Source organism: Grus americana, chromosome 1, assembly GCF_028858705.1.
Source record: "Grus americana isolate bGruAme1 chromosome 1, bGruAme1.mat, whole genome shotgun sequence".
In the NCBI taxonomy this organism is placed as follows: domain Eukaryota; kingdom Metazoa; phylum Chordata; class Aves; order Gruiformes; family Gruidae; genus Grus; species Grus americana.
The window spans coordinates 69,434,162-69,458,921 of record NC_072852.1 but is presented as its reverse complement, the minus strand read 5'-3'; the positions used below and the strand labels follow the sequence as shown (position 1 = coordinate 69,458,921).

Below are 24,760 nucleotides of genomic sequence, written 5' to 3'. Positions count from 1 at the left end.
TCCAAATACATAAAAAGACGTAAACTCTATTCCAAAAGTTTTATCTTTGGTTGAGGCCATACTAAATTTCTTTATTAAAAAATGTTTTTAAATGAGCAATCTCCTCAATATTTTCTGCAATACAGAGAATTCTCTAGGTCATCTGCTACTAGGGCAGAAGCCTCTGTTTATATATTCAGTTACCTTACATCCTATCTTCAGAGCACTTTATTGTTTGTATTTATCTTCCTATCTTTTAATAAATATTATTTTCCGATTGTGTCATAACTTGTGCTCCAATCTACTAATGGTGTTTGGACAGAATTTCCATTTTTTTTTAGAAGGTTTTTTTAGGCTCTAATGAATTAGTTCTCTTCTGTGATTTATTGTGTCAAACTTAGTACCTTTATTTTGTCATTCAATTTACTCTTGTAGCAAAATGCATTTAAATGTCCTTCTCTAGGATGATTTTATAGTTTAAGACTTCTCTTCATTATCCATCTTTCAACCACATTTTAACTATTTTCCTTCATTCCTTGCAATAACAAAACTATGTAAATTGCCATCAAAACACATCTGCTAATAAATTACAGTTCCCATACTTAATAGATGAATTACTCCTAGCCTTCTGTAGAGAGGGTTAGTCTATGAATTTCTGCCATTATAAACTGGTAAAAATTACCATCACTATAAGAAAACAGTTATTACCCTACTATCTCCATCTCTTCAATCAGTTCTTTGATTAAGCTGCGATCCTGGTAATGGGGCAGTTGAGAGTAGCAGAGGGGCAGGCATCCCGTGGGACCTGCAGGGACTGGAGCAACTGGAGGACAGGTGCATTGTGCTCGCTGCTGCCCCAGGCAGGGAGGAAAAAGAGTTTGATTTCATAGGCAAACCTGGAGACAGTTGAATATGGCAATAACTTGGATTCATCCAGTGTAAATGCCATTGCTGCATCAAGTGATCTGCTCTGCCATTTTGCAAGACTGTGGATAACTGTCCCGAGGGCTTTGGGCAGCAGCCACATTTCACCATCTAGTATACCAGCATGATTCCCAAGGCAGGTGGGTTTACCTTCCAAACCGAAATGGGTGGCCAAGGGAATGGCACATTATTGCTACCATTTAGTAACTTCTGTGATGCCCTATTTGCCTCCATCAGTCCCAGTAAGAAAGTTCTAAGTCCTCCCTCTTCCCTTATGTGCTCCAAAGTCAAATATCTATTACATTGTAAAATACATTTATTTAAAATATGTCCTCATGTGTTATTCAGTCATTTAATATTGGGTTAATTATAATAATTCCTTCATGCTTTCATAATAGATTTCAATCTATTATCATACAGGTCTTTTCATTGTCTAGATTCTGTCATGATGTGGTATATATTACCTGTATTCACTGATATTTGTAACCAAAGCCAAGAATTTGTAAAGCAACTGCTTGAAGTTAGCATTCTATGTCTATACTCAGGCATCTAAAGCAGCAGGTTAATTGTCAAAAGTGCTGAGCATACAACCCCTACTTTAACTTTCAGGATGAAGAATAAAGGCCACCAAAATTTGGGTTATTTTTTTTTTAAAGAAAGTGTGTTTTTCAAAGTTTATTTGACATGTTTTGCTTTTTTTTTAATGATACAGCTAGAAAATTTGACAGGTGAAGCAGAAAACCCTGATTAAATAAATAAAAGCTTTTATATCTATATTGGAATTCATTGTCAAGAAATGAGGGAGTTCAGAACTTTAGTGAGGTTTTAAAAGGAATGCACGTGAATAAAATGTCTTTTAGAGCCTACGCCAACTGGTATGAGTAAAAATATTTTCTCTCTCAGACAAGCTTGCACATTATAATGGCTTTTCCTATTCTGCTCTTCTCCTCAGACACCATTACAGTCCTCTACCAAAGGAAGGACAGTGAACAAGAAAGCCGGTATCTTGTGTAATGTAGTAATTGCAATGTTCTCATGACACACCCTAAAACTCACTACAGCACTACTCCATGCTCATTTTTAAAAATCCCATGTTCCTCTTCTGAAGTTCAAAAATCCCTCTTAGATTGCAGCATGTATGGACACAAAATAGCTATATTCTTCCTTTTTGGTGTTAATACCAATGTACAGCCAAGAGTTTATCAAGAATATGATTTTTTTAATTCCAGATCGAAGACAAGAATGTTCAGACTATACTGAATTTCAAGCACAACCACAGGATGAGAGCTCCACCACCCCAATACGTAGGAAGTCAGAGAAGAGAATAATAAACTTATCCTAAGAACCCATGTAATATCCAACACAGTCAAATTGTGAATCTAGTCTGATAACCTATATCAGGTAGCGGCCACTTTCTGAAATTTGATAGGAAAGCACATTTCCATCATATCCTTGGATGAGATTAGAAATTTGTTAACATGTGAGAAGCATAGATATGCAAGGAACTTAACTGATTCCTGCAGGCAAACCTCTTATGTCAAATTATGTGGCATACTTAAACTGTTATAATCATTACATTATTGCATTGAAGTCCAGCTACCACACTGGTTTTATCAGTAAATCCTACAGTTTAACATCTTTATAAATGTTTCAGAATTTTCTGTGCAGTTACATGTGAAGAAAACAAAAATACCTGTCCTGCTAGCAGGTATGTTTACCCTTAATACAATTACGTACTATAAAGTCTATGGAAAACGAAATGAAGGTAAGTCATGCTCAAGGTGTTCTTCCTTATCCTGGAATGAACTAGAAGTTGCCCCTAGTCAATCAGTTAATTTTACCTAATGTAGCTGGAAGAGTGTCAGGCCTGTCAAGGAGATAGACATGCTCACACCTCTTCTCTGCCAGCTGCACAGTTCTTCCAAATGATTTGTCGTGCATGAAGAAAAGACGGAAGAGTCTGCCTTAATCCACCACTGTGTCAGAACATAAAGTCTTCAGGACAGTGACTCACTACAATGACTGAAGTTGAATTATTCCATTTTTTTATTTGATTTGACTCACTCTGTACCTAGCAGAAGGCTCTCATTCTCTGGCCTGGTCCTACATCAACATTTTATACCATGTAAATGTGTAATAACAAATCTCCCTCTAAGTTTTAGACTTCAGGAATGGGATGTAGGATTTAAAGTCTATATAAGCCAGGTTGAAGAAGGGAGGAGAAAGCAGAACTTCAAGGGCCGCAACATAAGGATGCAGCTTATCTTGATGACTTTATTCCAAATTGCTAGTTACAAACCATTTTTTTCTTAACAGGCAGTCTTACTATTTTTTAACAAAGTTATCATAACCTATAGTTCATAAGAAACTGTGCTTCATCTGGAATTGTTATCCACCTGTAAATCATCTGAGGGCAATAAAAGACTACTGTCCTCATGCCTCTTGTTCCTTCTCTCCACTTAGACCACTTTCCTGATTTATTTTTAATTCCAGCACCACAAGATTGGAAACTTTTGGTAAATTAAAAAACATAACCCTTTGGCCACAGTCTCAAACCAACCACTCACAAATTAATTTCAAAATACTGTGGCTACGTCCACGATTCTAGGTGCTTAATCAGTTCAAGTTGTGACAGTTCTCAAACGTTTAAATCACAAAAATTAAGGAGGTTTGGGCACAAGGAGAACCTCAATACAAGATCTAAGCAGAAATTTTGTAGGAAGTAGACTGGGTAATTATAGTGGGAATGTTCTTCCCTTCTAATCCTCAGCAAGCCAGTATGGGGCTAGATACAGAGGTTCTGAACACTTGCCAGCAGTGTAGCACAGTGGAGTCTCCTGACATTCATTCCAGGGAAAGGGTCAGTAAAGCCTAGGCAAAAATCCCACTGTATGGTGGTATTTTATTTGGTTTAGTTTGTTTTAGATTTACTTCATCCTCTTTTGAAAAGTAAATGACATTTTTTCTTCCATAGTCCTATCGTGTTGTCCTACTCATGCACAAACTGAATAAGTATGTAGAGTACTTCAAGGAAATTCTAAAATGAAAGTATGCCCATCTCTACCGAAACTCACTTCGAGCCAGTGGTCATGTGTATCATGCTAGCCTTTCAGAAAGGTTGATAATTGGAATATTAAAACATTACAGAAAGCACACAGGAGAGGAGGGTCCCACAAGTATGTATCAGCAATTTTGAAGCCCTAACTAGCTTTATTCACAGTAAAACAGGAAGGAACACCTGCACGTGTCACTGGCTGCAACCTCAGGAGCAACAAGCCGAACAGTGCATGGAAGCAATACCATCTGTCAAATCTCAGCCTGCTGCCTTAAATTTAAATGTGACATGCAGTAAAGGTGGCACAAAATTTTTACTGTGGGCTATCAGATATTGCAACTATTAAGGATTCATGTTCTGGCGGGGAAAAAAAAAAAAGCAGCAAAGTAATATTAAACACGGCCTGAAGATAACATCAGCACCATTTCTTTTATCTTCACAAAACAAAAAGAATCTGACATGGCCTACAAGCTAGTCTATTAAGAATACTATAAGCTCATTACAATAATGTTGCACATTTTCTATTAAAAATTTCTTCCCCATATGTTTTGTCTTATGTTCATTAGATGCAGGTGAAAACACAGCTATCCCAATTCAGAACTAATTTTATAAAGCACAGAAATATTCCAGTGACATCCTTATATTCTCATCTATTTTGTTTTGAGGCAATGGTACTTTATTGTACTTCTTGACATGCAAGAGCCAAAAGATAACTCTTCTTCCAATTGTACCATTTAAGAAAACATAGCTTTAAAAAAAAATAATCAATATTACACTAACAAATACAGAGCTAAGCAGTAATCCTAAACCCCCTCCTCCTGTTTTGGTAACTTTGCACAACCTAAGAAACTGAAAGTGTTCTGTAAACTTATGCATTCTTAGATATAAACATGCAAAGCAATAATTCGCTATGATATATACTACTTGCTATAATACATGTCTCTTGCTTTGAGACAGCTCTTGATACTCAGATATCAGCTTGTATTGATACGTACATTCTCTGTTCACATTCAGGAAAAAGAACCTAGCACTTTGAGAAAACTGTTTGAGTTACACAGGATTGCTTCTTCCAAGTACTACGCTGAAAGATTTGGGGCAGGGATCATCTTTTATTCTCTATAATGCCTAGCAAAATGGGATCTGGCCTACCACTAAGGCTCCTAGCAGCTTTGATTCTTTAAATAATTTCACTGCAGTCTAATGGCATAGATGGCACAGATCAACCTGTGCACTACTCTGTGCTGCTAATGCAAATGCTATGTGCTACTCAAGTGTTACTTCACTATGTGGCTGCACTCACTTAGAACAGCAAACCTGAGAAGATAGCTTCACCTAAATCTATATTGAAGATATTTTCATAAGGATACACAAAATGCTTCTAGAATCAGCTCCAGCCTACTGAAATTCAACCTATTCCTCCAATTCTGAAACCCCTGTCAGAAGCAGACTGCTACTATACTGCTTTCACCTGAACAATGATGACCATAGACTCTCTTCCACCCTCTCAAACATACAAATAAACACACTGTCCTAAACAGCAAGCACTGATATATGTTCACAATTAGTATCTTGCCAACTGTACCACAAACATTCACATCAGTAATCGAAGGGACATAGCACCTCTGAGAGCATCAAGATCATTTAAAACAAACCAACTCACAACTGGTAACAAAAAAAATCAGTATTTAAACATTATCTTGTTCATGTTATTTGATATAGTTCCGCATTGCTTAAAAAATTCAGATAAATATTAGTAAATGCAGCTTCCTTATTTTTTTCCAATAAAGTTCTTTCAAGAAACAAACACCTAATTTATATTGCTAGTGACTATTTTTCTGCTAATGACATAATTTAATTTGGAGAGAAGAATAAAAACATTTTATTCTGCAGTTTTAAATTAGTCTCTTAAAAAGTGGTTATCAGTGTTTATACTCAGAGCCTATAATAAGTATTATTCACATAATTTAGGTCATATATATTTTTACTGGATTTATTTGTGCTGGTTGAATTAGGACTACCACTTTGAATCACTTACTGAAAAGTTTCAACTCAAGGATTTTTATAACCATTTTATAACTCCTTTGTCCTATGTACTAAGTCTTTTCAAAAGTGCATAATTAGTGTTCTTAGTAGAACCAAACTGCTTTTTGTCAAATCACTATATTAACTATTATTAAAACGACAAAGGCATTGTCAAGATACATACACTTATGTGGAAAACACTATAACGCCTCACAGATGATACTTCTATGGGCTCTGTGACCTTCTCTTGACATTGTTAAAATTCTCCTCTTGAAGAAGTAAGTGTCAAACAGGAGCTGATGCCTGTCCTAAATCCAGGTTCCTAAGTCAAATGCTGGAAGTGAAAGCAAATGTGGTAAAACAATTAGCATACCAGTCATTTCCTTATTATTTGTGACTGGATGATTATTTTTTCATGACAGTTCTATTCTTTAGAAAAGTTGTGAAAATGGGAATGAAATAGCAAAAAAGGTTCAAGGTCAGATTTCTAGGCCATAAAAAAAAGCAGCTTCATCAACATTTTCGCATAGGGATCGAACCTAGGGTAAATCCAGGAAGAGTATCTGGTGACCTGAAGAGTCATTACAGGACCCCCTTGATCCTATGCAACACGTTCCTATGTTTCTGTCCTGTTTTGACTCTGAGCTTCCCAAAAGTTCACTGATCCAGAAATTGGTTCATGCTAATCACCCTCCACATCTGCTGATAGAGAACAATGGCCAATTAGAAATCAAGTAGATCAGCCACAGATTATGTAACACAGCAGTTTTGCTTTGCCTGTCTTTAGAAATTCACAACTGCGATTGCAAGATTCACTAGATTAACATCTTCAGGAGATCAGTAGCAACCAGTAGTGGTCCATAAGAGAAACCTTACAAATAAAAAATAAATTTAACAGCAAAATTTAACAAAAGCACGTGTATACAGAAAAGGATCTTGATTTGGAAATGCATCAACGTCTGGATTCTAATGGCATCTTGGTGATATATTAGTGTGCTAAAAAAACCCAACAACAACAACAAACCCCAACATTTTCAGCTTTTTTTTTATTGGCTTTCAGAATAATTTTGCTGAACCGTCTTCCTAGAGTATCTGAGAAACGCCAAAAACAAATGCAAAACCAGCAGGATATTTTCCAACAGAAAGAGTCAGCATCCAGACCTTCAATTCAGACAACACTAGAGACTGGCCTAGATGCCACAAAGCCCATCCCAGGCTAGTTCCTGAGCTCAGAGAAATTCACTTTCATTACTACCATAGAGTGAATGTAGTTGCCTCAAAGTTCTTACAAACCCAGTTTTGAATGGGTTACAGTATGATCTCCACACAGTTGGTAAACTGGCTAAGCCACCTTGGAAAAACATCAGACTGGTGCTGTGCTTCCTCTGCATAGAAAGAGAAAAGACTAAAAGGGAAGCAGACCCCTTGTTAAAAATGGGTGGAATACCCCTACATGATTAGGGCTGGCACTTGTTGGTACTATGCACAAGTAGTAAGCATAGCCTATTCCTGTAAGCTGTCTTCTAAGAAAGTTCCCTGGTCAGGAACTTTATTGGAAAGACTGAGAGCATTCTGTTCAGGCAAGGTTTCTGAGGCCTCAGAGAGATCCATTTTTCTGGTATCTGGGACACTTATATCTGGACTCAAGCTTGCTAGGGAATTGATGAAAATAGGGACAGTATCTAGACCGTGCTGCTAGGTCTGTTTTCCTTGGAGAGAGGTTGAAATGTCTTGGGTCCTGCCATCTCCTTTATAGTCCTTGTATGTGAATCTCCACTAAAAACTCCTTGAAATAAAGCTACTGAAGGGCATCATGAATAGAAAAAAAGTGTCACAAGTCTGATGGTGAGTTGTCAGCTTCTTTGTGATGCTACATTGCCAAGACTCTAATGCAGGATTCATGGTGTCACTTCACAGATTTCCAATTTCTCTTGCTTAACTGCAGTGTGAAAACAAAATTAGATTTAAAAAGATATGTTTTGAATAGAGGGCTATATCACAAATGAACAAACTGACATTGTGATATTATCTGCCTCCTTCCCTCTCAATTTCTAGCTGAGATTGCCATCTCAGCTTAATACCACTCTTCCAACTCTCTGTACCATCCTGAGATGAAGAATTTTTGCTGAATACTCTTTCACAATTACTCAACTCCCAAAATGAAAGCTTCTTTATATAACAGGAAGACCACTTTCACCTTCAGTGCTTTGGACAATCCATGACAGCATCCTGAAAGATTCAGGAAAGCACAGAATTTAGTTTTGCTGTTAGCAATGCCACCTTAAATATATTTGGACAGTGTTATCTCATGGCAGGAATCACCCATGCTTTGAGTTTACAAGCCACAGCTTTGATGACCAGCCTAATTAAGAAACCAATAAGAGGGAATTAAAGTAATGTTCTCAGGAAGAGTTATCCCACGTGAAGGGATGTTAAAGAAGAAAATTTCCAATGAGTAATTTTACCAGTCACATTCAGATTCCATTTCCCAAATTCATTGGGATCTAAGTCTACAATATGTATGAAGTCAAAGCTCATTACCAACAAAATAAGCAATTTGAGGCAAAAGTGCATTTTCAGATGTCTACCTGAGTTTGGAGGTTCCTATGTTACTGTCTCAGGATGAGCTTCTCTGCTGACAACCTTGAACCTTCCTCTTTCCTCAGATTTAATTACAATAACAAGCCACAAATCTTCAGCTTCACTTACAATTATGTTCTATTAAACCAAATTAACTAAAAGGCAAAGAACTAGTGACCTTAAGAGACAGTTTCAGCATTATGAGCCTCAGGAATTCAAAATACGTTGGTTCCTTTTCTTTCCTTCCTCTCCATGCCAGCAGAAGGTTGGCCACAAAACCATAAACCAAAAAGTCTTGGACTCTTTCTGGATTTTGAATCCCAAAGTTCTGGTTTTCAGGCTTCCCCATCCCTCCAAAAAAATGTTCATCTAACTCAGTATTGTGCCTCCAAGTGTGACCATAATCAAAAGCCAAAGGAAGATCAACAACAGAACAGGCATGTACCTCTCCTGCATACTCTCCCAGCCTTCAATTATTTTCAGCTCAGGGGATTTCCTCAGCCTGATGCAGTTTATCTATTTATTAATGCTCAGTGGACCTCTCTTCCACATTCTTGTTCCATTCTCCCCTAGACTTAATGTAAACTTTCTGCATTCTTATACAACAGTCATACTTTAGACTAAACCTCTTGATTGTTCATGAAGTAATGTCAGAAGGGAATGGTACAAAGCATGAGTCATTTCTCTCTCCTGACTCAACTTTTGTCCAGGAATGCTATTTGTCAGCGAGGCTATAGGGAATAGGTGGAAACTACTGCTCCTTGCAGAAGTCAATCAGTTCCCAAGTGCAAAAATTCATTTTAATAAGCTAGCAAAACAAAAAGCTTTATTGAAAGTCATAAAAGGCTTCTACATGTTGGTCATTTTCCATCTTTAAAGTGTATAGACTTCTCTATGATTCACTGAAAGCAGACTGGAAAATGAACTTTTGCTCACTGAAACAAAACATCACTGAGTAGTAAGAAAAATTCTACCAAGAACTCAGTCTATTTATCAGCAGTCCAGTCTAAGATTATTTAACATAGCTTCTAGCTTCTGTTGTCACAGGATTATGAGTATTTCAGCATGAAAAAAATAATTTAAGGTGAGAAACAGTCATCACCACCATCATATCCAATTCATGTTTAGCACAGACTGTATAATTTCAAATGTAGTTAGGAGTCCACTTTTTTTTCTCCAGAAAATGGTGAGGTAATAAGATTATTTTAATTTTTAAGTAAATAACATCCCTGTGAGAATAAAGTGCTTTTGCTTTCCTCCTTCTTCCCTTCTCCCTGTTCTAGCACTCAGTGATGGAAGCAAAGACAAGTATAAATCACTATATGCCATCAAGGCAAAATTGTCCCTGAGAGTCTGGCATCATGCCCAGGATTTTACTCACTCCATGACAAGTGGTGTTCTCTTCAGCTAGGATTTATCCAGCCTCATCAATAAATACCTCGAGCATGGTCATTTGATGGACATGATGAGATTAGATTCCAAAACATTTAGGGCTGTATACAGTATTTCAGTATTATAAAGACAATGGCAAATATCCTGAAGCAGGACCGATTTCTTTTTGACATTAGACATCTGAACAAATTGTTGTACAATCCTTGTTGGCCAGGCATAACATGAGGGTTTTTTAAAATTCACTTGGTGCTTTTTTTCTGTACATTATTTTATGAGCCATATTCCCCTCAGTGTTTGCTTTACAATCATCGCTTTTCTCACTTATGTATGATGAAGGAGACTATGTTCTCATCTGTGTCCTAGGAAGCAAGATCTGGATTTGTTTACAAGCTTTCAGCTCTTGATTTTCTGATTCGGACCAGGGGATCTAAAATAACAGGTTTTACTATGGCAAGTAAATAAAACAGACTCAAAGCCCACAATCAGTCTCTCTAGTCCAATTAAAAGGTATTTACTGATAGCAGAACAGAATAACTACATAATTACTTGTATACAGTGTGGGGCTCCAGCAGGTAAGGTGGAGAGAAGATGTAGAGACATGACAGTAGTCGTCAAACAGCAGAAGAAACACAACATTTTGTTTGCAAGCTGTTTGAGTGAGACTCACCAACTGAGATCAGTCTGAATGCTTCCGATTTTGCTAAAGCAGTGCAAGCTTAAGAGTATTTATCAGAGAACTGGTAACTATTGAACAATGTGTTTCGGCATAGCCAAAACCAAAGGCATATGTCTGGGATCAAGGAACATAGTCCAAACTTATCAAACTGTCATTACGTATTGGAAAGCAACGGTTCTTCAAGGTGGCTTCCAGACCATGTTCAAGGTCTGGAACACAAGCATCAGGGCAAAGCTTTTGGCTAATAAAATTCTAGAATGGCCAAGGAGAAAAACTGAACCAGAGAAGAGTTATTAACTTTCTATGCTGTGTTAGTTAAAGCATTATTGAAAACTTTATCTAACTCCAATGTCTATCCTTCAAAGATGATGCTCATGATGAGCATTTCAGGAGAAGATAAAAAAACCCCCCACATAAGAATTATCATCAGGAAGTAGTGAAAATATAGAAAAAGTTATGGTCCTTATAATAGGGACAATTAAGCCATGACTCAAGCTTAATCTGTTGAAATTTACATGGAGTTAGGAAAGACATTTTCATTCTTGATGTAAATTTGTATATTAGTAGTAGAATGTACGGAAGAATGAAAAAAACTCCCTTTTTTCATGTTACGTTACTCTTAAGCAGCTTTCAATTAGACTTGAGATTGTCCTTACAAATATGCTATACATATCTTCTCTTTTCTTGATAGAGGAATCACTGCATTAATTTATACAACCAATGGAAAGCAAGACTAGCTGCCTGAAATCACCACCTCTCACTTTACAACATAGTCTGATCTATGGAGTTTGCCTCCAAATTTGAGTTTGTGCTCATCTCTGGGTCCTGCTATGGTCTAGTTCGTTTGGTCTCTCCCTAGTCCCACAGGGTCAGACATACTTTCAAGAGGTCATAGGCCACTTTATTTTAAACAGTTCAACGAAAAAGGAATCATTTTCAGCTCCTTATGGATTTTCATGCTTTCAAAAGGTCAAAGGCTCTGCTGAGCCCAGTTTGCCTCCTGGGCTGGAACAGTAAAGGCACATCACTTTCTATAGCCAGAGGCACACAGAGCAATGTGGTTATCACTGTATTTAGCTGCGTTCAGCCCTCTGTCCATATATGCAGATGCATCGATTAGAGGCAGTTTTCAACACTCTCCTGCTCAAAGCTTAGAAGTCACTCATGGGAGAACAGTGAAAGGCCTACCTGCTCTGCTACTATTTCAAAAGCAGAACAGCCTCCTTTCCTGCACAGACTGTCAAATGGACCTGCTACCCGTCCCAGTGAGACAGGAGGGAAGGTGCAAGGAAGAGGAAGAGGCACTCCTCCTACACACGCAGCTGCTGCTGTGTCTGCATGCGGAGACAAGGGAGAAGCCTCCAGACTGGTGCCTGTTACCCTGAACGTCGTTGTCAGTATGAGTGTGTACTTCTGTTAAAGACGGGGAATGACAGGGACAAGGCCTACCTCTGACAATTACACAGTCTATCGGTGGTATGAGTTTCTATGAGTACCACCCAGAAACACCCATAACCCTGACCCCAAGAAGATCTCAGAAGTGAACCTAGGAAAGGTGAACCATGCTCTTCATAAGTTCTGCTCCAATTAGTTCAACAGAGGCTTTTTTAAAGAGCCAAGACATATTGAAGAACCAGTCATTCAAAAATCCCTCATTGGAGATTATTATTCTTTTAAGAAAAGAAAAAAATTAAAACTTATCATCCAATGAAACCTTTGTATTTTACTGAAGGGCAGCAGCAGGCACGCTGGCTAGGCCATGTTAGTTCAAGTAGGGATGATGGAGGAGGGGAATGAGCCACAGAAAACACTGACTGCTTTAAACACAGTCTTTTGGATTCATACCAGAGTTCAACGTTACCTGCCTACCATGGAAAAGCACTTGAGTAACCAAGATAAATAGAGCAGAGAAGCACATGAGCAGCAGCTTGAATACAAGCTGTGATCTCTCTTCCTCTGAAAGAAGGATCAATATCTCTGTGGCATCCTTTTTCAATACAGTATTGAAATGTGAAAGCAAAGGTAAACATTTCCAAAACGAGCTGTCAGCCAGGACTGAATTTATTTCAAGAGATATTTATCTGAAATATTCCCATAGTTGTATCACCACTTACTTCTGTCAAATACTGCATTGCATTTTCCCCATACTAGCTCCAGCTCTTTAAACCTTTAAAATGCTATGTCCCTCATATAGCCACATCCTCTGTAAGGACTGCTCAAAACTGAGCAGAGTTAGACCTTCTGAGAGTTAAAAATACACTTCAGTATTATTTTTTCCTCCTCTTTTTCTTTCACTCCATAAGATTTCAGTACAGAAAGATCATCTGAAAGACTCAGACACATTCTCATATTTCACAGCCTCTGAAAAGCTAAAAAATTCAACTTTGCTTCATCTGCTTCTTTCTTTTTCCCTTACGGACTATCAAATACTTGCATGCAACATGCTTCAAAAGGAAAACAAAGCACCAACAGTGCTGGTTTTATCATAGGGACAATGAAAATTGGAGACAAAATAGATTTGGACATTAATATTTATATACGATACCAAAAAAAGGCTGAAACTGCAATGTAATTTGTGTTGTAAAATGTGTTAAACGTTTAATTTCAGTAAGTAAAAGGCAATGCTGGAGTTCGAACTGCTATAAACAAGAATGTATCTATGTCAGGGTGAAAGCATCACACCCCTGAGATGGATAAAAATTATATAATTGTCAAATGAGAAGTAGGATACAGCGAAAATATTAAAGATGATAAGAGCTATAAAAAAAGTCAGTGACTGGCTTCACAGCTAAAACTTGATTCAGGTTGAATAATGGAAGAGTAAATCATGGTTAATGACTTACAAAAATTAGGATACAAGTTGTTTGGTTTAAAGGAGATTTATCACTTTCTTGCTGGCAGAAATCAATGCAACATCAGGTGTCCACCACAGCTGCACACTCAACCTGGATATCTACATGCAGATGCCAAATTTTACCTGCTGTTCTCCCTATTTTGAAGTACAGCACTGGATTTTATAGAAAACTCCAGATGAAAATATAGTACCATTCTGTTACTATAGTTGTGCATGATTATTCAGTATTTGCACAAGCAAATTCTTAGCTTCTTGGACTCAGGAGGCACCCGAGGCATTTAATAGAAGTGGGAAGCGGGAAATCCTCTGTTTCCTTTCCTTTGTTGCAAGGACAACGGTGGCTTTAAAGAGCAGAGGCAGCACATTTCCCTGTTCTACAGAAAAACAGTCCTTAACAGTTAAATGTCCCAATATCTGTCACTACAGTGGTACAAATCTTATGTGTGTTTGAGATCTTAGTTTGCCATTGTTATGATACAGTGTTAACCACTAAAGGAGGTGAATAGGAGCTGTTCATTCTCTTAGATGTTATGTCATCTTGCAGTCTTTCCTCTCAGCCAACTACTCCTGAAGGGCATCGATGTGCCTTTTGTTCTGATTCAGACATTATCTTGGTGACCATAATGAGAAGCTTTCTGTTTGTTTGTTTTTAAATACAAGTTTAGATTGTGAAACAATTATGCAACTAGATCTTTAAAAAAATCTTTTGTGACCACATGTTTGACTGCATAATCTCATTTAAACAGGGATTCTTGTTTTAAAATGACTAACAATAAGGCCACACAAGGATAACAGCAATGTAAGTGGTTTTCAATGGATAAAAATTAAAAAAATAACATGCAAGTTCCGCTTTTCTGAGAAGTTTCATATTTGAGGGTATGCAATAGAACTAAAACATTTTAAAAAGTCCACATAAAAAGCATTCATCGTGCTTCAGATCAAAGAGTCACAGTAAGAGAGTAAGCACATTTATTGCTAACTAGAAAAACATTTCAACGTACCAGATAAAGATAATGATATGCAAAAGATGATTGCTTCAGTTTCTAATATAACCTATCTAAATATAAATTTTACAAGCAACAGACAACAGCAAGCCAGCAGAAGAGGAAGATGTCCAAAACCCCAAACTCTCCATCAGTGCAAGTTTATCAGGACAGCCTGAAACACAGTTGCACGCTTGCCAACACAGCTGGCTGGGGAACCACATACATGGCGCTTCTGGAAAGCTTATACTATGGGCCTTGGGCATCTTGCTCCTGCCATTGCCAAATTTAGTGCAAGAGGCTAAAGATGTTGACAGCACTGTTAGAGAGACTGTAAAGAAACTGTACTACCAGCAACCACAGGAGGGTAACAGTTTTCAAAGAGCGGGTATGTTCCTTTGGCCAGGTGTTCTGCATTAGAGCCTAAGGTCTGCATGGATAAGCTCACTATGAGCATCAAGACATCAATTTACATCATGCACGTATAAAACTTTACAGGTCCACCATTAAAGTGTCTCAACTGAGCAAAATATGCATTCCTTAGTGTCCCACAGACCATCACGGATTATTAAGGTTATAGCAAAAGGCTAGAAAAACACCACAGTCCAAAGATTGTCCAGTTCCCTTGCCTAGGCTTAGGTGAAACAGAACTTGCTAAGGATGTCTTAAGGAGATAACCTGCTGTGCCAGCTTCCCAGCATCTGCCAGAAATGCAAGATACTGAAGAAATGCTAATGAATTCCTGCTTACTGGAAGTCTTCCTCTACTTGGTGAGCTTCCAATGTTGTATTCTTAGTAGAGAAATATCATTGATAAGTATAGGCTATTCATGCTTATTGTACAAGAAAAGAGATTTTATTTCATGAGGTTGTAGACAAACTCATTTATATATTGCCCAGCATTTCTCAAAAGTGAAATTCAAGAATGGTCTTAGCCTGCTTTGAAGTACAGTCTGTCTGTCATTCAGCCAGGAGGACACAAGAGCTGCTATGACATATGGACCCTCATGTTTTAGGAGTTGGAAAACATGGGAAAAAATAGGAATTGTCCCCAAGAGGAATAGCCAGTCAAAACTTTGACAAACATACAAAACATATTCTTTCCTTCTGGCAATTCTGCCCTTTGGCAAGCAGCACATCCATTCTTTTTATTTCTAAAGGAATTATGAAAAGTCACTGCTTTTTTTTCTAGTTTGCACAAGTACAAGGAGTGTTGCTTTTAGAGTCAATGATTTTGTAGATGTCAGCAAAGCCCAATGTTCCAACAATTGTTCGTCAATAGCATGCGCTAAATTAGCGGACGGATTTGGGTAACTTAGTCAAGAAAACTCCAGTGAAGTCAATGGGAAGGTTGTCTAACTAAAAACCCAAGAATGTGGTGTAGTACCAACTATACATAAAGTCTAAAGATCATATGTAAAAACATCTATTGAATTTCTAGATAGAAATGCTTATTTCCTAACATCATTAAAAGGATTCTGACGAACTCATGAACAGAAGTCTAACAGTCCACAGACTTACAGAAGGATAAGGGTACTTGTACCAAAAAGAGAATACAAAAAGTACCTGCCATTTTGGAAATTTCCGCTGCTTTTGAGACTGTGTTACTTTTGCAGAGATAGGAATTAGACTATAGTGAAAACAACAGTACTTAAAATCTCTTATTTGGCCTACTTCCATATTTTTCCTGTCTTTCCTGAACAGGAGAAAACAAAACAAAAAAAAACCCCAAACCAAACAAAACACAGACCCAAGCATCATACAGTGACCTTGGTTTGATAAACAAGAGTAATTACCACCTGAAAAAAAAATGATCTAACACACACTTGATAAGTCACAGATTTAGAAAGCTTACACATAAAGAAAGGGAAAATGGTAATCAGAACTGTCTAAAGAAATGTGATAAATGGCTTAATGTTTGGACTAAACCAATAAACTTGCCGTCAATCAGAACCAAAGTATATAGTTAAAATTTCAAAATAACTTACACAGAAACATACAACCTGCAAATTTCAAGTTACTATTTCCATGGACTTGGACTAGTTTGTGTAACTAATTTTTTTTCCCCCACAGCTTACACTTACAGTACTACTTACACAACTTATACTTACAGTCCTAGTGTAAGTAAATAGGTATTTATTTCTTCCACCAATCTTATAGCTGTTTGTACAAAGGTCCTTTCTCTGCAGCTTCTCCAGACCAGGATAACCCTTCTTGAATAGTTGAATTTTGCCTCAAAAGGCACATATTTCACTTTCAAATCCTCCCTGAAGTCTACTTTTTTCCCCTTTGTCCATCCCTCTCAATCCTCTTCTCTTTACTACGTTATACACTGCATAATGTAAATGTACTTGATATTGTTACAGCTTTATATGTAATTCATTATTTAATTCTAAAAGCCTATTATGACACATTTCAATATCTCACTGATTCAGTGAAGCACCATGTTACATTTTAATATGGAAGATATTAATGGAGGTGTATCTCTAGTGCTACTTCTGTTTAAGCTACCCAACACTTTCCATTATTAAGATACTGTTTCCAGCTGGTTTAATTGTGATTTTACCAGTTAATACTACAATTTTCCAGGCTGGTTTCTATCTCAGGCTAAATATTTGTGCACTATTTCAGACCAAACAGTTAACAATATCCATTGATTTATCCCAGTTAAAACAAAAATAATAATAATGATCTCAACAACTATTTCCTTTAGTGATCATATTCTTTGCAACAAGGTCATATGAACTGCAAAATTAATGGCTTTTGTGTCAGGGCTGCATCTTTTGCCTTGCGTACCCACTTAAGTTTGGCCAGATTGGCTTTTAAAAACCTCCATCTGCACAGGCTCCACAGGGACTTGCTAAGACTTAACACCCAAACTGTCATTACAAATACTAGTCAAGGATCTTACAGCTTCTGCAGACCAGAATGTATGTGTCACACTGAGCGCTGAGCAAGGGCTACAAAGGCTTTCAAGAACCCATGTAATAACTGTTCTCAACTGGTCTGAATCAAGCTACAATAAAGCAACTGAACTTTGAGTTGGGGTTGCTCTCAGTATTTCTCCCACTGGCATCCAGACATCATTGGGAAGGACACTACTGATTTCAAAAGTAAAAGGGCTAAGGCCAAACCAGGGACAGACTCAGACTCGGAGACCAATATATTGAGAACTGAGTTAGAAAATAAGAAAGAAAAAGCTGGAAGAAGCATTTGCGTTGTTTGGTTGCAGAGACCAGGTTGAGGAGCAGAAAGAAATTTAAGGCTAGAATTAACAAGAGAAGTAGTCAGGGAGCCAAAGCTGAGTGAGGACAGCGCTGAGACCAAATGAGAAAACAGGTAACACATGAAACCACTATGGAGGGGAGACTGCAGTTAAGAGTCCCCCTCAAATTAATTCAACACACATGAGCAAAGTGTGACAACACAGTCCTATGCGTTTCTCTGTGGAAATTAAATTCTGTCCCCCACCAGTGCAAAGAATTGAGGCCTCCATCCTACTTTTTACCCTTCTTGTTCAGTTAACGATCACTGACTTGGAACTGATTGCTACAGATTCTCTTCTTTCCTTGACAGTCTTTTCTACAGCATTCCTTGTAATGGTCTGCATGATGTAAGGCACTGACTGATTGCTTTCACCATGAAAGCAGTAACCAACCCACTTTACAGATGGAAGAACCCAGACAGCAATTTGCCCAAGGCCACACAGTTTGCCAACAGCAGAACCAGCAGACAAGCTTGAATGTCTTCCTCTCAAACCCAAAGCTTATACTTTCACGCTGTGTTTCACTGCTGCTAGAGATGCTGAGCATCAGCCTCTCCCTGCCAGAGGCAGGGCTTCTGACAACTTTGGGAAATGTTGAGCCTGAGTTCCATCATATTCAACCTCTTTAGCATCACACAGGTCAGCGATTCCCAATCTTTCTGGAGGAAGTCCTCAAGGATTTTTTGGAACAATCATCTTTTTTCTTCTCCTCATCTTGACTCCAGTTCCTTTCCAGCCTCCTCAGCTCCTTTCTTCCAGCTTCTGTCACTTACTCCTTGCTTTTCAAATTCTCTAACTTCCCCCAGCTGTAGCAGTGCCAGCATGAGGCCCAAGCTAATAAACCTATCAGAGCTTATTAGTTTGGTATCCACTCTATCCCGCCCTGCACCTCACCCCTAATGTGAGCATATTTCATTACTGTATTCACTTACTAGTTGGGAAGTGTCACACAGGGGGATGATAGGAATGACACAAGAGAACCAAAAGCTTTTGTGCGGTAATCTTCCTTATCTAGTAAAGCCATCCTTTCTTTTCCTGACCCCCTCACCCCTACTTTGCTCTCTAACACTTTCTGACTTTGCATAAGAAAAATTGAGAAACTGCTCAATATGCTGACTCCAGAATTCTCAGATATAAAAATGCTGAAGTTTGTTATGCCAGTATCTAGAAATGTAATATATATAGCCACATCTACACCTATTGGGTCAGTCCAGTGCAAATGCAAAAAGATTAAAACCACTTTCTTCTTTTTTGTATAGGAATCACCTGCTCAACTAGATATTACCATAATCACCAGTTAATAAAGCAGCCATACCTTCCTGAAAGGTAAGCCCCCTTTCCGTAGGCAGGCATTCCCACAAACACCGGCTGGCACAAGCACTGACAGCAAGCAGAAATCCCATCTTTCCTTTCACAGGGTCCTATTTCAGGTTTAACAAATTAGTCTGAAGGCGACATCCCATTATAAGCTCACATATAAACACAAGAGATCTTTTTTTAAATTTAACTAGTGTACAACAGGATTTCCTTCCTGTAATAAGGACAAGGGAGGGAAAGCAGAGCTATCAAAACAACACAAGGAATCGTCTCCTGCTATTTATCCAAAGCATAAACAACTGAGTCGCCTTTCACAGAACGTGTTGTAAACCTCGGTCTTAACCTCATTATGTTATCGCCATGCTGTGACATTGACCAGGCCTGCGCCATTTGCAATTGCCAGTAAAGTGACAGAAGCATTTTCGTCTCAGCTTCCTATCTTAGGCAGTATATAGTTTTATTCCTTAACGTACGTTATCTGTGTTCTAATGCACAACTGCAGGGATAACAAGCAAAAAGCCTCCATATCAGTTACAGCCTCTCATGCAGGCTAACTTTAATTCCCCTCAAACTAGCTCCAATTTTCCTGACTGCATCAAGAGAATACAAAAGTGTTCTTTGCACAGGGTCATGCATGAGCTTTCTTTACTTGTAAATTTAAGCAAAGTCTCAGCAGAGTTCATTAATAGCAAAAAATTTTGCACCCAATACAACTCGCCTCCATTTCTGTGAGTTCATAGTTTTCCAGTGAACACACCGCAGAAGTAAAACATAAAAACTGCTGAAGCCAATTTCAAGCATTTGTTATTACTACACTATACTGTTCTGGCATTTTTCTTAAAGCCAGTGACAAAGACACTGCAATGAGCATAAAAATACAAAATCTGAGGTTTAGTATAAATGTGTGTTTGAAAAATTAAAGTGCTTCACAGTCCTAGTTATCATCCCTTGACTTGATAAAAATGGCTTAAGGATTTATAGAAATTATTATTATAGGAAGCCAGATTGCAGAAAAACAGTCAGAACATCCGTGTGGTATTTGGCCTAAACTTGTAATACATAACATCTAATCACAATTCCTAACACAAAAGGGAAGGAATTATTTATTAGACTCTTCTGTAGTTAGTTCCAATGCTCATACTAATTACTGTGTCATCATATCAAATAGGTCTTGCACCTAAAAGACAAGGCTTATTAAAATGGAGATATGACTATAGGTTACTGGTTTTGTACAGGCAAATGAGGCATGTGTCTCTTCAAGACTTCCATGGAAGGCGTACAGCAATAAATATGCCCTATTTGACCAATGGCTGATCACATCTGTGAAATTCACACAGAGCAATTATTTATCAAACATTAGTTAGCTATCATTTTTCTACTTTAACAGAGAGAAGGAAAGAAGCCACTCACACAATTCAGAATTCCTTTTTCTTCTCTCACCACCCTCTACTCCATTAGCTTGTTAAAAACAACTGATTGAATTTTTACCTCAGCCCCCAAAGAAAACATTGTTTGAGAAGTTATGATGAAACTTTAGAGAAGGAATACTTGGACCCTAAGGGAAAAGTGGCAGCTTATTGGAAAACTGTTGTTGTGTCACTTTCAGACCTTGTAGAACAGTTACTATCCATCATGTGTTTTCTGTAGATAGTTTCCTCATGTCTCAGGAAGTTAGGGATGGCTCAGGAAACCAGGGATGTGGGAGTTTCTGTGGTAGATTTACCCCTAAAAAAACTCAACTGCAAAATAGAAATTAATCAAGAGTTCATACACAATTGAAAATTTCTTCTGGGCAGCTGAGAAGATTCCGTATACATTTGGTCACACTCACACTTCTGCACAGTACACATGTCTGTGCATGCTGTTAACCTACATGAACACATTGCAGACATACACTCCTGTTTCAGATTATAGCCTCTGGAGCTCTAGACTTCGTGGCTACAAAATAAATCTGATTGCAAAAATATATGCTCACAGGTAGAAAAAAATAAAAATAAAAAAATTGAGTATATGAGCTTTTACTGGAACATATTATTAACCCCAGCTTCTTTCTAGTTCCTCCTGTGTACAGTTTGGCTCTTTGAGAGTAAGGTCCCACTCTTCTGCAGTTCCTGCCATCTAGAGTAGCTTTCCTTTAACTCCAAGTTTCACCTATTCTTTCACCCCATTCCAAAACACACCTAACACATTTTTTCACCCTTATCTCACCTATTTGCCTCCACTTCCCCTCTCTATGGCTCAGTACTTTACTCACTGATCACAACATACAACTCTTCATAATTCTGTGAAAAGTTTTGGAATGCAGCATATGACACATACTCAAAAAGTTTGTTTCCCACCAGCAGTATATACATGGCAAGATATATATGTATATCACCTTGAGAAAACAAAACAAAGCAAGACCCCACACAAACACACCCCCCCCCCCCACAACAACAAACCCCCCCAAAAAAATAAACAAATGAACAAAAAACCCCACCAAAACACACAAAACCCAACAACCACAATCAGGGACTAACAGGAGACCACAGGACCAAAGGCTACTGAGCAGTCAGAGCTCCAGAGTTTGATCTATAGCGTAGAAGAGAGTCTTAATTCCACTAGTGCAAGCCCCTCATGGGATACTAAGTATCCCATTTTCCATTTTTAATTACTTTTTTCATTAAGACCCAATGAACAAAGTAGTCAAGCACATTCCCATTTTACTTTCTTCTCCCCTTCTGTCAAACAGCTATTTCGATAAATTAATAACATCTCCTAATCCTCAAGGCTGTAACGTTTCTAAACTTTCCTGAGATGATAACACTTGCTTGGCTGGGGTTTTTTAAATCCTACTCACAAATAACATGAGTGTTTTGAAAGATTGACCAAATGATGCAAAAGATGTCTTGGAAAACAGATGCAGAATAGCAACTCAGCTGCCAAGGTGTATATATTTTCTGATAGTAGAACAGTTTCAGTATACCTCATTCAATTATGAATATATCCCAACCTAGTATTAGCCAGCAGTCTCCTCACTGAAATAAGGCAAATACCCACCCCCAATTAAATTGAAGACAAATTAAGAGTCCTCTTTCAACTCTACTTTGTTTTCCTCTTTCAACCTTGCAAGTCAGAACGTACAATAAAAAACATACTGTCTTTTATAGCCAAAAGATCAATTTAATCTGCTTTTTTAAAATAAAAAAATCATTTTTGAAAGGTGCCATACTGAAGTGTTTTAAACATACACACCACAATTCATCATTGTTAAACACTAAGTCAAACTATCAAAGAGATAACAGCAAAAGAGAAACAAGATCAACTCACGTATTCTGTAAATATAGAGAATAGTTCAAAGTTAACAGTCACTTATCTCCTCCTGCTCCTATTTTTAAACTTCTTTAAGGAGTTATAGTGGAAAAGCACTACACTACAATTTTGGTGGGGTGTCGGGGGGGTGGTGGTGGTGGTGTTTGTTTTGTTTTTTAACACAGAAGTACTGTTCCAGCAAAGTCCCGAAGTTCACAATTTGTTTTATACAACTTCAAGAGATATTTAATCAAATTACTGACTTCCAAGAACAGCATGGATCATTTTAAATTACAACATCTGTCAGCCATCCCAATTATCCCTACTTTGGAAGTATGGCTTTTGTTTTCCTCCTCTGTTGCTCTAAAATTTCTTACGTCTCAGTAAATTTTAATCAGGAAATAGCATCCTAACTCTTAAGGTCTGGGAGAAAGTCTTCATCCTGATCCAACCAGACAAGTAGGAGATTTGTTCACATATTTGAGAGGAAGAAAAATCTTTTCTGCTAATTCAGTGAATTGCGTTCCAGAGCTGTTTTGTGTTGTGCCCTTACTGAACAGAATTCTTTGCTATGACTTCATGCTAAGCCAAAAGTAAACACTCTCGCCTTTTTATATGGACAGCTCTATCCCAAAGTACCAACATTAGCATCAGTGGTGACAGAGGAAAAGCTATATTCCCCCAACAAGAGGGAAGGAAAAAAAAAACCCAACACAAACAAAAAACCACACACAAAACCCCAAACCCACAAACATTGTTCAATCCAACACCTGTGGCTGGGAAAAGCAAGCATTAACATACTCCCTAGACATTAGTCATCAAGCTGTGCTCTTGTGTATCACCTGAGAGGAAGAGAGTATCAATTTCACAATGGCACTAGGTAAGACAAAAGCCACCATATAATCCGTGATTAAAAGATTTCTTTCACAAATACGTGCAGTTTAAAACTTACCAAGCACTTTTGCAGCATGCAGAAATTTGTTAACCAAAACATCACATACAACACCCACGCAATTTCTGGAACATTCTTTTCTAAAGCCAGCTCAACTGAAACAGGTGCTAACATGGATAGAGGGCATAGCACTCAAACAATTTTTACTTTATTATGTTCTCATCTTTGGTGGATATATTTATGTTTCCTAGCATCAACAGTCTCTCTGGTCACTTGTAAAAAGGACTTTCAGAATAGTAAGACTAAACACCATCAAGAACTTACCAGATTGGAATTGGTGGCATTGGAATCATCTTCTGGAAAGGGGATATAGATAGCTAAGGCCACACAATTGGCAAAAATAGTCAGTAAAATAATTATTTCAAATGGTCTGAGGAATGGAGTTAAGGAAATTGTTCCAAAATGTGCACACACAAATTTAAAAAAAAAAAGATTTATAAGATTTCTGTTTAAAGAAAACATTCCAAGCCCCTTATATTCTGAAAAGAAACATATGCCTTTTTAAGTGCTTTTGGGAGCTCCCAGCCAAGAATCTTCCTAATATGTCAAAAGCAGTGTAGGCCAGTCGCGTGCCAGAGTAAACACAGATTTCTTAAAAGTTTTTTCTTCTTTTATTTATTTAGATTGCATTTTCCCTATTTTCCCTCAAGTGTGGCTGTACTAATAGCAGAAGCCTGTTCTAGAAGGACTGTCATCTTTCCTCTTACGATTAGTTTCTCTCAGTCTTTTCCATCTGTATTTAGAAACACTGAAATAATATTGACAGAAGTTTTTTTGGATTTTTTTGTTGTTTTTTCCCCCCCTTTCTCAATCTCTCATATCTCAAACTTAAATGCAAGGGCCTAAGAAATATATGCATGCATTCAGTTAGAAGATGTTTAAATGATGATCAAGTTTGTTAAGGCAAAAAAAAAAAAGGCTTTGTCCAAAGTGTGCTTATACTGCACATTGGCATGTATACTTGTTTTGCCTAAAAATTATTTGAGGGAGTATTTCTTTTTCTTTTATTTCCATTTCATTTGGAATCATAGGGAAAACAAACGTGCCTACGCAGTATATTAGGGACACCAGGAAGCAAAGAGTTCCTTACAACAGAGAAATGAGCACCAATTCAGGAGTATTTCAGCCTGGCATCAACTTTGTTAGGGGAAAAAAAAAACCCCAAACATTTGAGATGTTCAGCAAATGAATCCTGCACAACCTTGATGTCCCACTGACTGTCCATTGGAATTAAAGGACATTTTTCTACTGACTAATTTGTTGCCACTGTATTTCATCTACTTTGGTGGACTCCTTAACCTTAATTGCTGTGAAGTGTCTCCAAACTCAGACTAGAGACCAGATTTACAATCAGTCTACATTTATTTGCCTGCAAGAATATCCTGGAGGCTAGCTCTGGGATAACTCACCAGTACTCTAGAGGGAAATGAAGAGGAGGATAGGACAGGGAGAAAGCTAAGTGTAACCTGTG

The 24,760-nt window shown here is 37.8% G+C and overlaps 1 protein-coding gene across 3 annotated transcripts in view; it reads right to left on the bottom strand.

Moving 5' to 3' along the window:
• CACNA1C (calcium voltage-gated channel subunit alpha1 C) overlaps positions 1-24,760 on the bottom strand; it is a 490,567-nt gene that overhangs the window by 385,903 nt on the left and 79,904 nt on the right. For all 3 annotated transcript variants that reach the window (XM_054839051.1, XM_054839061.1, XM_054839042.1), the window contains exon 3: positions 23,554-23,657. In XM_054839051.1, coding sequence (XP_054695026.1) covers positions 23,554-23,657 — 104 coding nt within the window. The remainder of the gene's footprint in view (positions 1-23,553; positions 23,658-24,760) is intronic.